General features: G+C 46.0%; 1 protein-coding gene across 3 annotated transcripts; it reads left to right on the plus strand.

Moving 5' to 3' along the window:
• Positions 1 to 581: 581 nt before the first annotated feature.
• On the plus strand, positions 582 to 10289 carry LOC119229710 (cell division control protein 42 homolog). 3 transcript variants are annotated; one of them, XM_037490366.2, is made up of 6 exons: positions 582 to 674; positions 4553 to 4691; positions 4831 to 4903; positions 5073 to 5182; positions 5434 to 5631; positions 8707 to 10289. In XM_037490366.2, exons 2-6 carry the CDS (start codon positions 4587 to 4589, stop codon positions 8794 to 8796), a joined length of 576 nt encoding a protein of 191 aa, XP_037346263.1. In that variant the 5' UTR covers positions 582 to 674; positions 4553 to 4586; the 3' UTR covers positions 8797 to 10289. The 3 variants fall into 3 exon arrangements, with proteins under 3 accessions (XP_037346263.1, XP_037346265.1, XP_037346264.1); XM_037490368.2 differs by lacking the exon at positions 8707 to 10289 and adding an exon at positions 6704 to 7284; XM_037490367.2 differs by lacking the exon at positions 582 to 674 and adding an exon at positions 797 to 819.
• The last annotated feature ends 3964 nt before the right edge of the window (positions 10290 to 14253 follow it).

Consider the following 14253-nt stretch of genomic DNA (forward strand, 5'->3'; position numbering starts at 1 on the left):
AGTGGACATAAAACATGAAATGCAAAAAATGTTTACGTCAAAGAACCAGATGAGCTGATTCATGTTTTTAGTATGATGCTGGGGGATTGTTTGCGCATGGACTAGTGTGATAAGCTGCAAGGTTGGTGGTTTGAATCCCGGCTGCCCCATGTGCCCTGTCGAAGTGTCCCTGAGCATGACACACAACGCATAACATAACTATGCTAAACGCATGGGTTATATTGCAATGTAAGTCTCTGGATAAAAGCATCAGCTTAATGTAATGATAATGAGACCCATTATGTCTAGTTTTACAAAACTGAGGTAGAGTCCAAAAGCTAAAATTGATTGTTGAATTTGACTGCTTACATTGAGCAAACGACTGCATTCCCAAAGTACACATTGAGCCACGGGATATATTACATTTGCATAGAAATGACTAGTTCTGGCTGGAATGACTGGAATTTTTAAAAATATTTTCCGTGAGCACAGGCTTCTCGTCAAACCAGTCATGCAACTTTCTTGGTTTTGAGTTTCTTTATCGAAATAGAAAAGCAGCCTTGTCGCACAGAAAATCGATTAGCGTAATTACGTAGCACCACGTCACGCACGTAACGCGTCCCTGTTCTGTTGACTGGGAAGCCCCTAGCGCGGAGCTGCCAACGCCCGGCGTAAAGACACAAATAGAGGATACGGTATGGAAGAATGTTTTTTGTTTGCAGGTTATAACTTGTTGTTTTTGTGTCTAATGCCGTCGACGTATTGTATGCTGTGCGTCTTTAATACTTGGGTTGTGACTTTTGAATTCAAATGGCTCATTCAACCACAGCATCCGCTGAGGTAGGCTCAGCCAGTTAGCTTGCATAGCTAATTGGGGAGGACGGGACGCTAGTTAGCGAGCAGGCAGTCTATGACGCTGCTCCGGCTTGTAATCTAACATCTGCGTGGTGTGTGGCCGTCATATTCCACTTGTTTTGTACACAATGCATTGTGTTGAGATAATTATCTTCGCCTATGGCTAACGCTAAGCATTAACGTTACATGGCAACGATACAACTGGTTAGCAGCTAGCGGTTAGCTGGTTAACCAGCTGAATAAAAAAGGCGAAACAAACACTAGGGTGAGTAATGTGCCTTTTAAACGGTTAACGTTATATCATCCAGTCGGGGTATTGTATTATGGAATTGTTTATTGTATCGTTTTATATTTGTATAATGTGGTAAAGGTTCACAATGCTGACTGGAAAAGGAGGGGCAGCTAAGTGAGCCGGCAGGAAATTAGGCCAGATTGAGGGCCGGTGGATGCGGCCAAAATTCAGCAGCTAAGCATCCGCACTAACGGTAGCTTCTAACGTTAGCTACAGCGATCTCCATCTGCTGTTATGTAACGTTAGTTAACGGTAGCTTTAGTCAACGTTACACACTCCGGTGGGTGGTAGCGACTCCCCACATTACTGGTGCTCGCATACTTAGACGTGTAATTGTAAGGATACGTGTGTATTAGCATCTTTATGGTAAATCTATTCAGATTTTTTTCGCTATTAAAATTAAATTGTGGTTTGTCGCTATAATTTTAAGTGCGTTGTCGATCACACCGACTGATGTACAAGAATGTTTCTCGTAAAGGCTGTACCTATTGAAAAAAAAGTTATGATGAATATGATGTAATGCCTCTCGCAACCTTGAGGCTTGGAGGATGACTGTTGCTTTGGTTGGCATTAGTAACGTTATTCCATTTGGAATGGAAGTGCACACCGATGAGCTAACAAGTGTTTCAAAACTTCTCCTTCGATGCACTGTTGAGTTTGCAGGGTGGTTTTCAACTGCGTTGTTGTGAAAACATCATGTCCAACCCTATTTCAGCTGCTTCCACTACTACACTTTAAGACGACCCGCCCTTGGTGCTTACTGGCCTAAAGACACAAATGTGTGGATTAAGTCCAGAAGTATTACTGCAGATGTGTTGCCATCGCCTCACGGCGTGGGCTTGTCAAAGGATGCCAAACTACTCCCGTTTGAAGTTGTTTCAGGTGTCCCTCTGTCTTATTGTTGTTCAATGAAACACCTGAGCCCTGCAGGGCAGTGCGACCCCTCAGTTCACACATCGTGGCTGTAACAGACACTACGGTGAAAGGATTCCTCCACACAATGCCAAGGTTTTTGGTTTATTTGGTGCTTGGGGCACAGATTTTCATTTTTCATGTTGGGAAGATGAAGATCATCTGAATAGCCGGCCCAGTGATGTTCGGTGGTTAAAACCACACTTTGTTAGAAGGACTAGTCGTGCATCCCAAATTGTACTTAACTTTAAGTACATAATCAAGAAAATGAAGGCCTACGGGGGGTGGGGTGGGCCGGTACTTGTATAATGGTATAATGCATGTATATAATGGGAAACTGATTCTAATCCTATCTCATGAAATGAGATTACTTATCAGGACAGTGGAAAGGACGTCAGTCTGAAGCCATGTAGTCAATCAGCGTTTTTTGGAAAGCAATTCAGAATCCTCTCAATTGGCCATGTGCACATTCAAGAAATGTGAGTCCCGATTCTTCTGCTCTCAAAGTACCTGTAAAGAAATCTAAAACAAAAAAAGAAGCTGAAATTGGAGGCAGGGTTTAAGCAGGCAGCAGTTGATGTCTGCCTTCCATGCGTTATCAATGGTCATCCACAATGACCATCATCATGCACTCACATGATCGCAGGGGGAGTTTGAACACACAGCACCGCACATAGAAAGGTTCAGGGCTTCCTGCAGATTGTCCCGTCACAGTCGGTCGCCATGGAGCTCAAACATAACATTGTTTGGATGCAAATTAAGCCTTTACTTTAACAGGCGATGTTACATGTTCGGTGTCTGATATTTTGCACGTGGAGTATTTTATTTATTGGAACTTCTTGTGAAGAGCTTTTGTTGATATCGAAGGGTACTTTGCAGATGTCCTGGTGTATAGGTGTTGTCTAGCGGTGGGCTCTAACCTTGTCACTTGTGTTTTATTCTTCCCTCACTGCACGGTTTAGTCTACGTGAGTGGAAAGGTGTCCCAAAAAGTAGAGAAGCGGCTCTTTAGTCAAGGTTGCGAGCTGTTGGGTCTGCGCCGCTGTCTCGGCTGCCCGCACAAGCGTAATCATTGAGTCAGCCGTTACCAGAAGCAGCTGCACACTTTAATCTCACTTTTCTTATTTAGTATTCCACCACAACGTCTGGTGCAGGGATCCGTTGTATTTCTTCAGCAGTTATTTGATACAGTTTTGCTTTGGCCGTTGTGCATAACAAGGAACGCGTTTATTTAGGGAAATTGGTTATTGTTATCCGTTTGCAGCTTCGGAAGCATGCAGCCATTTCGGAAGCAGTCTGGAGCCATGACCTCGTTTCAGAAAAGCGCTGCGCTTCCTCTCCTAGCTCCCACCAGGACAATAGCAGGACAAATCAGATGCATATGAAGGCCTATCTAACGCATATTAACAGCCTATCATGTGGGCTGAAGAAATCTTCATTGTATTGCCACTGTTTCTGCAGGATCTCCACCAAGTTCTGTTCCCGAGTTAAGTCTTGCTCACACTGTAACGTTTGGGGTCTGCCTTTTAGTCCCACACAGCTTCATTCAGTGCCTCCCCGGTGCTGCAGTGGCTTGGCACTGACGTACTGGACAGGACAAATGGGAATGCTGTGCTCTAAATGCACCAAGATGCAGCACACAGCTTTGTAGACCTTACATTGACAGCATCTGAGCAACAAAAAAAAGTACATAAATGTAGGCTGCAACCAAAGATAACCTTTTTATTATTGCAGATTGTTTTCTGGATGAATCATGAGTAGAACATGGGTAATACCTTTAGTACCACCTGTGCTGTGGTACCAGGATAAGTCTCAATGTGTGGCCCCTCATTCTGGAGGCTGTAGGAGGTGCCGAACCTACAACAATTAGTCTGGGGGGACCGTTAAGCTTCTGAGGTCATGGGTGGGAAATTAACCACTTTTACTTCTGAGCTATGGTGTTTTCCGCCTCTTCATTCTTAACAAAGTTGTGACAGTTTTTAATGCTTCATTTGGAACCATAAAATCCAGTTAAACATTAGGATCATGTGGTCTCCGGTTGGCTAGTCAATATTTTGAACCGATATTTAATTATAAAAGTAATTGTTTGCAATTAAAAAAAATAAAATCACCACCATGGGAGCTTTCCAGCATCATGGGAGACATCACATCGGAGAAGCTAAGTTATTGATCTGTGACTGGACAGGGTCCCCCCTCCCCCGCCTCCTTCTATAGTCTCCACAAGAACATCGTCTGTGTGTGTGTCCTGCTGACATCAAAAGTCCACGCTGTCCAATGCAGCGGCTTATTGGTCTCCAAAATGCCAGGGTTAAACTGAACCCGCTCTATTCAAACAAGAAGGGCAATAGTGGGCGGGGCATCGTGAGGTCATTAGGCTGTACAGTTTGTAAAACCAACTTATCTATTTGACAGGGATAGGGCGCAGCGTCTCTAGTTGGCTCTAAGTTATATGTTAGCTCCTATAAGCAGAGTCATGCAGTGCTGACGTTTCCTTCTCTTGGTTCTCCTTCTCCAGATCTTGAATGAGTAGACGACTGTAAAACGAAGCCATGCAGACCATCAAATGTGTTGTAGTCGGGGACGGCGCGGTGGGTAAAACCTGCCTGCTCATCTCCTACACCACAAACAAGTTCCCATCTGAATACGTACCTACGGTAAGCTGGTCTGTCGGTGTGATCAAATCAATTCAGCGGGCAGTGGATGTGTATATTGTTGTTAGCTTGGTTAAGATCTCGAACCTGATTAAATCCAGCCTTTGTGCTAATAACATGTTGTTTCTGCTCCGTGTTGCAGGTGTTTGATAACTATGCCGTCACGGTGATGATTGGAGGCGAGCCCTACACTCTGGGCTTGTTTGATACAGCAGGTATGTCCAAAGGAACTCATACCTGTGACGCGCCACCATTAAACACATTTACCCCCAAAAGTGTTTCTGTGACGCTAAATGGACCTGATGGGGAAAAGGGGAATGTTTGATAGCAACAGTAATAATGGTAGTGCGTGGAGTGAACTGTGTCCGTATGTGGTTTCTGCAGGTCAGGAGGACTACGACAGGCTACGACCTCTGAGTTATCCACAGACAGACGTCTTCCTCGTCTGTTTCTCCGTTGTGTCCCCCTCCTCCTTTGAAAACGTCAAAGAAAAGGCAAGTTGAATCCTTCCTGCTTCTTTTTCCTAAATTTCTTGTGGGATAAGGAGGCTTCTTCTTTTCAACTTGGATCCTTCTGTTTTCCTAATTGATAATGTCAACTGAAATGCACTTAAAGAACATTAACATTAACTTTCATGATGACCATGAAGTAGATATTTGTAAATGTAGTTTCTAATCACTGAATGAAAGCTAGTGAAAACCCCCAATGTGATTGTCCGGTGCCTTGACCCTGTCTGTGTGTCCAGTGGGTTCCAGAGATCACCCACCACTGTCCAAAGACCCCGTTCCTGCTCGTCGGGACTCAGATTGACTTGCGGGATGACCCCTCCACCATAGAGAAGCTGGCCAAGAACAAGCAGAAGCCCATCACTCCGGAGACAGCTGAGAAACTGGCAAGAGACCTGAAGGCTGTGAAATACGTGGAGTGCTCAGCTCTCACGCAGGTAACGAACATGCTGTCACACACACACACGTATGGGTATGGCGTCCTGGTTACTGTATGTGAGTAACCGCCCTTCAGAATCGACTCCTCTAGGGTTTCTTGTAAGGAGGGTCTGTCCCTGTGCACACAAACACAAAGCCCACTGAACTGGACCTTTGGTCCTGTGGATCTGAGGCCCACTGCCGCCCCTCACCCTTCCTGAAACTGAATCCCAATCTCGAGACCCCAATAGTGCACATAAAAATGAAGCATATGGGCCGAAAGTGAGCGTGATAACTCTGGTGCTGGGATGTTCATTTGACATATAAATGAATGTCACAAACATTTTACAGAGCGGACACCAACAGAGAAGGCGTAAACCCACTCTGTTATCAAGTGTTCTTTTTCCTGACATCTACAGTCAGGGTAAACAAGTCCAAATTGACTTGGTTTTGAATCCCCGATCTTCGGCTCAAGTGTTGGAACAGTTTGGCTTCAAGCCGAATGAGAGAGAGACAATTAATATGAATGATTGTACAATAACGAAATATAAAACATTAATAATAATAATTGCAATAATTATTATTATGTAACATAATTCTTTTATACTATAAATATATGAAATGGTCTGCAATAATCGCACAACAAAAATGTGATGTAACAGCCGTAGTTTTAATGTTTAATATGTGAATGTAACGTAAATATTTCGAGCCCTGCTGTTTGAATGTCCAGTCGGTGACTTGCTCTTATGAATCAAATGGTGTAAAATCACATGAAGTAGCACCATTAGCGTTGGGCTTTGATTGATAAATCATCTTTATAACAGATGAGCTCCTGCCTCACTCAGGCAGAGAACAATAGTGTTGATAGAATCAAGCTGGTGCCCCGCCCCTTCCTTCCTCGCTCCCCTTCATAGCTGCTGATGTCATTTCCCGTTTCCTGTGAGGGATCAACGACTCTCCGTCTCTTTGAGCTCTGGTCATCTCACGCGTCTCTTTGCATTACACACTAACATGTTCCTCCCTCTCCCATCTGCCCTCTCTGTGTTTGCTATGCTAACTGTGCTGTTGTTCTCTTCCCTCTTCCCACCGTAGCGAGGGCTGAAGAATGTGTTTGACGAAGCTATCCTAGCTGCCCTCGAGCCTCCTGAGACGCAGAGAAAGAGGAAATGCTGTCTATTTTAATCTCCGGCTGTGCCACGCTCTCATCTCCTCCTCCTCCTGCCATTGCCGCTGCTTTTTGGCATTTTTCATTCAGTCACCCCAGCGCTTACCTTGGCTCTCCTTGTATTTACATGTGCTGCTTTTCTAATATGGAAAAAAAGACCAATTAACTGAATTAATGGTAGAAAGTTAAAGTGGCTGTACTAGTAAAACCATTTTCTAGTTCAGTTAAAACTTAACTAGCATTCACGTGAGATAGTCACTATAAGCGGTGTCTTGGGCACATGGACATGGACACTAGTGGCGCCGGGCATCAAACAACTGATCCTCTGATTGAAGGATGTCGTTCTCCGATGAGCCACAGTCGCCCCCTCAGAGTGCTCTGCACCTCACAGCCTCGTCACTTCACCCGTTGCCCTCCCTGACCTCCAGAACGTTGGGTTTGGTGGGTGTATATATATATATATACACAATATAGATAGAGATATATTTATGCCTTCACCACTATGATTCCTAGTTTGGTTTCTTTGGCCCCGGGCCAACGTGTGTGTGTGTGTGTGTGTGTGTGTGTGTGTGTGTGTGTGTGTGTGTGTGTGTGTGTGTGTGTGTGTGTGTGTGTGTGTGTGTGTGTGTGTGTGTGTGTGTGTGTGTGTGTGTGTGTGTGTGTGTGTGTGTGTGTGTGTGTGTGTGTGTGTGTGTGTGTGTGTCCACACTGAGGTCGATCTCCTTATCTTAAACAGATCTACTATGGTTAATGCTGCTGTATATGAGTGTTACTGTTGATAAAGGTGTACTTTAGGAGTCGTGGCATGACGGGCTGGTGTGTGTGTGTGTGTGTGTACTAAGTGTTTACTGTGTGTAGGGTGACTGTTTGGCCACATCCACACTAAAAGGCTGCTGTTTGGTTCCTTTTGAGGACCTTTTTAGCAGTAAAAAATGGCTTCTAGGAGAGTAGTTCTCCATCACAGTCATCAGTCAGCTGGAGTCACTCAGTACAAAGTGCAATCAGCCGTGGATTACTCTGAGAAGTGTTACACTGCCTTGCTTCAAAGACTACACTGTACACTACGATGCTGTCAGCTGTTTGCAACGTTTTTTACTGTGAATCGGATTAAAGTGCAAGGTGACCTTTGCTGTATCGTCCTGCTAAAGCCCAGTGACCCGATACTTCTGACACTGGAGTTCAACCCTCAGTCGCTTCTTTCCCCACGGATTCATTCTGTCATCCCCGTCTGTTGCCATGACAGCGCTGTCTTACTGCTCCGATTCATAGCGACCCTTTTCTAATCTGCTTTTTTCCTGACTAGTTTTGCCCAAACTTTCTTTCCATATGACAGACGGTTTATCAATTGTGGTGCTGTTTGAGAAGTCCAGAGAAAAGCAAAGAAAAAAAAAGAAGCTCCAACTGTGAAATGACCTGTGACATGAGTGAATAAAGGATGCTTGAACCGGCTCTCCTCTTGTGCTCTCTGGTGTGAAAGGATTCTTTCTGGGTAACAAACTGGAAGCCGCTCGCTCACAGTGACTTTGGTTTGTGCCTCCGTCAGGTTCACAGTGAAGTTAGAGCAGTGAAAGAGACGCGTCACGCTTCCCCTTTTCTCCCCTCCACTCTCTCGTTTGACTCGCTGTCACAGGATGTGCTGCGCTTTGCACCCCAGCATGCAAGTGATTTGTGTTTTAATCTCCCCACATTCCTAGGAAGGCAGCGCACCCTCCCCAGTGTGTTTGTCGCAGACCTGATTTGATGCAATCATTTATACTTTTGTTGTTCTTCCCCCAAACTGCACATATCTGATGTCCACAGCTGATTTTGTTCTCACCTAGTTATTTCCCCCCTCTGTTTAAGCTGCCCTTCCCCTTTTTGATTGACCTGTGTGTTTGCGTTTGCATTGTTCCCTTCAATTGAGCCTGTGTTTGTGTGTTTGTGTCCACAGAAAGGCCTAAAGAATGTGTTTGATGAGGCGATATTGGCCGCACTGGAGCCCCCAGAACCCAAGAAGAAACGCAAATGTGTGCTGCTATGAGAGGCTCCTCCTTTCTGAAGCACACACACACACACACACACACACACACAGTCAGTCATCTTAAATAAAACACTCACACACTTAAATAACCCCCTGCCACGCCCCCTCCCTTTCCCTTCGCTCTGCGGTGTTTGGTCCTCGGCTTCTGGAAAGAGGAAACGTTTTCAGATAAATCTCTGCAATAAAAAAAAAAGAAGCTTCAGCCAACATGGCGGTGGCGGCGGGTGCTGAGGGGTGTGGGGGTGGCCTCGGATACACAGCACACACACAAGTAGAAGGGGGGTGAGGTTCATTCCATCAGTGTCGTTGCCCCGTCGACCCTTTGGATGCCCATAGACATAAGCCCCGCCCATTTCTGCCGCCCCCCCCCCTCAAGCTGACGAGCACACTCGTTGGCCCGATGTTTCTGTCCCAGAGCTAACTGAAGAAATGCTAACACACAAGTAGTGTTTTATTTCTCTTTTGCCAACCCCCCCCCCCCCCCCTTTTTTTTCTTCTTCTCCCCCCCCCTCCTCAAACACATGACTCGTCTGAGATATTTATTCCATGTTCCAGATAGATGCGCTCCTAACCACTACGGAACCTGTGTAGGTCCACACGATCTCAGCAATGTGGCAAAAAGCAAACCTGCACTCAGCTGTGAGACGTCGCCCTCTAGTGTCTGTCTGGAGCGTGGTGACCACTTGAGCTCAAACGGGCATCCAGTAGTAAGGAATCGGGCCTTTTTAGATGCAGGGAACTTAAACAGTGTTATGGGAGCAAGTGGCCTGCTCGTGCTGCTTTGTCGTGGGGGGGGGGGGGGGGGGGGGGGGGGGCAAGGGCGGCTTTTATCATTGTCACCACCTCAAACTTAGAACAGGTACAACAGAGACAGCCGAATCATCATGGAACAGCCGACCAATGAACCCCCCCCCCCCCCCCCACCCTCAGAACTGTGAGCGGGGCGGAATGCTGGTTCTGTTGTACCCCCATGCAGCCGGGCCCCTCGGCCCCCGCTACAAACGATGGGTTGAACTGATGTAATTATAATGTAAGCTGGCACACGATGTAGGCTCCAGGTGTTTTTACCAAAACGTTTTTTTCTGTTTTTGTTCATTCTTTTTGTTTGTTCTTTTTTTGTGCTGTTTTTATTTTATAAATATATATATAAATATATAATTAAAAAAAATGGATTACTTTCACTCCTTTTACATTTATGGGTTCGTCTGAACTCTTCCCCGCCAGTTTATACCAAGATGAAGCTCTGATTGGTTGAGTTAAATAAACCCCTCCCCCCCAAAGGCAGAGACTGTTCTTAAAGAGGATTTGTGATCGGTCGGTTCTTGTTTTTCTTTACTGGCGGCTTAGAGTTGGGTCCATTTCCAGCCCAAGTCAGTATAATTATTATAACCTGTTGTTGTTTTGGTGCAAAACCAAATGCTCTGTCGAAAAGTCTTTGTTCTTTGTATATGCATTCTTTAAAAAAAATTAAACTTATACCTTAATTGCCTTTACCACTTTTCGCTTGTCCTTCCGTGTGGGTTAGGGTTAGGTGTGTTGGCGCTGGGAAGCAACACGACGATGGGACCAACAAACAGAGCCCATTTCATCTTACAAAGCCAGTAAAGGAAAACTCCTTTTTATCAGGCACGGCAGGGATTCAGTTGCACTTCTCTGATAGTTACCTAGTCGGGTAAGTAGCAGAGGGGAATGTTCAGGGGGGGTTTGTCCTTGATCCGTTTTCCACTAGTGCTGCCTTCAGCCAGAGTCCTCATCACTACTGGGAGCAGGAGGCTCTTAACAGAAGTTCAGAACTTGAAGTTTGATGTTTTTTTGAGCAGTCTTTATTCATTAAGCAATTTGGTATCACTGCCTCGTGGATTCTCTTGTTTTCCATCACATCTGGATGAACCTGTCATGGCATGTTCAGCCAGCAGGGGGTGCCCTCCACCCAAATGTTAGCATCTCTGCGGTTAGCTGCCAACTTTTAAAGAAGCTGATATTCATGTGAAAATCCAGCTAAGCAGATGTATTGCTTGTGGCCTGTAGATGTTGTGGAGCAGAAAGTCAAAATGAGACAAGACTGTAAAAATACAAACGTTCAGATTCAAATGGCCTAGTTGACAGGTTATTTTTTAATGATACGATAATGATATGATCCTGTTTTTATGTGACTCCAGGCATTTGGAGTCACCAATATATGATACATATATTAAATGTCACTTAGTTGCCTTTTATCCAAAGCGACATTGCACCCATGGATTCCATTTAGCAATTAGAGGTTCAGTGTCTTGCTCGGACACTTCGACATGGCACATGGAGCCCCATCAGATAAACATTGGCTTTAATGAAAATAAATGATCACTTTGGAATGGAAAGTCCACCGATTTCACAAAGGGTTTATTTACTCATAATTGTGAGCCAACCTTCAAAATAAAATGGAATTTAAGCATAATGAAAAGGCTCTTCTTGCTGCAGAGGGAGAGCCTTTCTCACATTACTATATCAAAACTCTTTCAGTGCACAGATGCCTTTAGATGCCTTAAATATACGAGTGAGTCCACCTACATCATGAGCCACTCTTTAGACAACACAAGCTCGCATTCTGCATTGAAACAACCAGGTGTCCTCGGGGGGAGGAAAGGCCATGTTAGGATTTTTTTTTTTTTTTTAATCTACTAACTGGCTGGTGTATATTAATACAAAGAGACAATCTTTATAAAGGAGTCCGTCATCACTGCATGGAAACTAATATCAGGAGCACAATTAAATCATAGCACTGAAATAGGTGCCGCCGTCAGCCTTTTGATTAAATTCAATTAGTTTAACCTAACAGCAATACTTCTGTGCTAATCCTTTTCTGTCATACACACACACACACACTGACCTGACACTATCAGCACCACCATCGCTTCTACGCTGCTTTCACAGATGATGAATTCCTCAAAGGCAGCAGATGAGGGCGACGTGTCCCAGGTCTGGTGACCTGGATCATCTTTTTGGGAGGACTGTTGCAGCTCCACCTGGACCCCTCGGCTCCGCCCTCCACCCTTTGCGTGCTGTCTGTCAGCGCCTCCTTCAGCTAAAGAGACGCTGACAGCTATTAATTATCACAAAGGCTGAACGAAGGGCATTCCTCTCTGCTGGCATATCACACACACACACACACACACCTCAGCCCTCTATATGCGGACACACAAACACACAGAGACGCCACCTGGCCGTCATTGGTCTTCATCATATTTGACATATCTGATGAGCAGGGTCCCCACTGGGGACACGCCAACAACCTGAACCACACACACACACACACACACACACACACACACACATGCGGTGTTGTACCCTGCTGGACTGCTGATGAAGAACACGCCGATGGATTAGAGCAGTGTGTGCGAGGTCCACGGTGCCGCCATGTGGGAGGAGATGTGTGGCCCAGAGCTCCTGGGGGCACATGAGACCCTCATAGATAAATCCATTATTGAACAAATAAGTATTTAGGCAAATAAATAAGTGTGTAAGAATGTGTGATTCCACGAGCCTTCTCTCCTCACGTGGCACCAAAGCCAAGGGCAAAGGGCAAATGTTCAGCCCCCCCCCGAAGCTTTATTCTATGCTCTATTTAACCTAAGCAAAGCGGCCAGTTCCAACACAGAGAAGGGCCCCTAAATCCACTCCAGTTGGATAAAACACTGCTTCTGCCTTCATTTAGAGCAATTTTTAAAAATCAATTTCAAGCAGCATCTTGTGGGCACGTGCTAGCCGATTGGAAGCTAAGTGCATCCTACTATTTCTCATCTTTAGCCTTTGCTATTCAGCATCCGCTTTCTTAATGCTGTTCATCTTTCACTTCCCTACTTTTCCTTCCTAGTTCCGTTTTTTCATTACTCTGATGGTTTGCATTGCGTCGCTGAAGCCGGTCACTGCGAGGGTTGTTGTGTTGCGGCCGGTTGCCGTCGGCTGATAGCGACACGTAACACGTGCACTCTGACCTCGCCCGGCCCGCATGCACACGCTGCCAGGTGTTCAGTGTCCAGGTGTTTGAGGGAAAGTTCTTTGCACTTCAGGCAAAATCTCCGTGATGACAGACACACAGCTATAACCATCAGGTTTGAGTGTGTATTTGCATGTGTGTGTGTGTGTGGGTGTACTGTGGTGGGGGGGGGGTAACGTAAGCTCACAGTGATCCTCCATACCTGCATCCAGCGATGATGCTGTGGAAGCCCTCATCAACAGCCTGATCCACACACGTGTGTGTGTGTGCGTGTGCGTGTGCGTGTGCGTGTGCATGTGTGCGTGTGCACGTGTGTATGTGTGCACGTGTGTGTGCTTGTGTGTGTGTGTGTGTGTGTGTGTTTCACTTTCCCTCGCCCTGACTGATGTGTTCTTATCTGATCTGATCTCAGATACAATGAAGCCTCAAGACGACTCCTTGGAAACCCGCAAAGACGAAGCTCAGTGAGTTTGTTTGGACGGAGAAGCCTCTGAGTCCGAGCGGGGGAAGGTTGTGATGAAAATGGGGACCCCCCCCCCCCAGCCGCCCCGGTGGCGCAAAATGAAAGTTCCCGTTTGTTCCTCTTACTTTGATTCAAAGTAGATCAATGATCAGCATTGGAGCCACGGCCATTGGACGCCCCCAACTTGACCTCAGACATCGACGCGCCATGAGGAGAGTTCAGAGGTCGTGTGTGCAGGAAGTTGCCCACGATAGGAGGAGAGAAGAAGGGGAGAAGACGCTGGAAGAGAGGCCTCCAGCTGCAGCACAGTGGAGGGCCTCCCCTGTGGATGCGTGCCACCCCCCGCCCCCACAACGACCTCCAAACAGCTAGTGGTCCGCCATCTTTGCCCGCCTAAAGGCTTTGGCTTTTTTTGTGCACATTGATAAGTCTTTTTTTTCTTTTTTCTTTTTTCTCGCGTTGCGCAACATGGCCTTCTCGGGGCAGAGGTACCAGAGCAAAAGCCGAGAGGGAGGCAGGAGGGGGAGAAGGGAGAGGGGGCAACTGTCATCACAAACAAGAACCATCTGTCTCATTTGTGTAACTTGTTTTCTTTTAATATGAGAAGTATGGTGAAAGACATCTGGGAGTTTGAGAGGGGCCTGTGGGGGCCGGGCCCCCGGGTCTGAAGCCGGCCTTCTCTGAGCGACTGGCATTAAATATGTAGCCAACCTGCACTGTTAACCCTTCGCACTCACGACGGGGGGGGGGGGGGGGGGAGGGGGGAGTACCTTTGTCCCGTTACCTCTCCCACTGTAAGCAAGGATGCTACACCAAGCACATGAGTTGGGATGGTATCCCAAATAGGTAAAACAGCATCAAAGTGGGTTCATAACCGCGTTAACGTTTTCATTATAGAATTTGTGTGAACACGATGTGTTTAAGAAATGAACTACTGCTGTAATACAATAAAGTTCTCTGATCTGCTTTATCCCTCGTGGCCTTCGTGCTTTTTCATCCTTTCTCCCTCTCTCTCTCTCCT

The sequence above is a fragment of the Pungitius pungitius genome, chromosome 8 (genome assembly GCF_949316345.1).
Source record: "Pungitius pungitius chromosome 8, fPunPun2.1, whole genome shotgun sequence".
In the NCBI taxonomy this organism is placed as follows: Eukaryota; Metazoa; Chordata; class Actinopteri; order Perciformes; family Gasterosteidae; genus Pungitius; species Pungitius pungitius.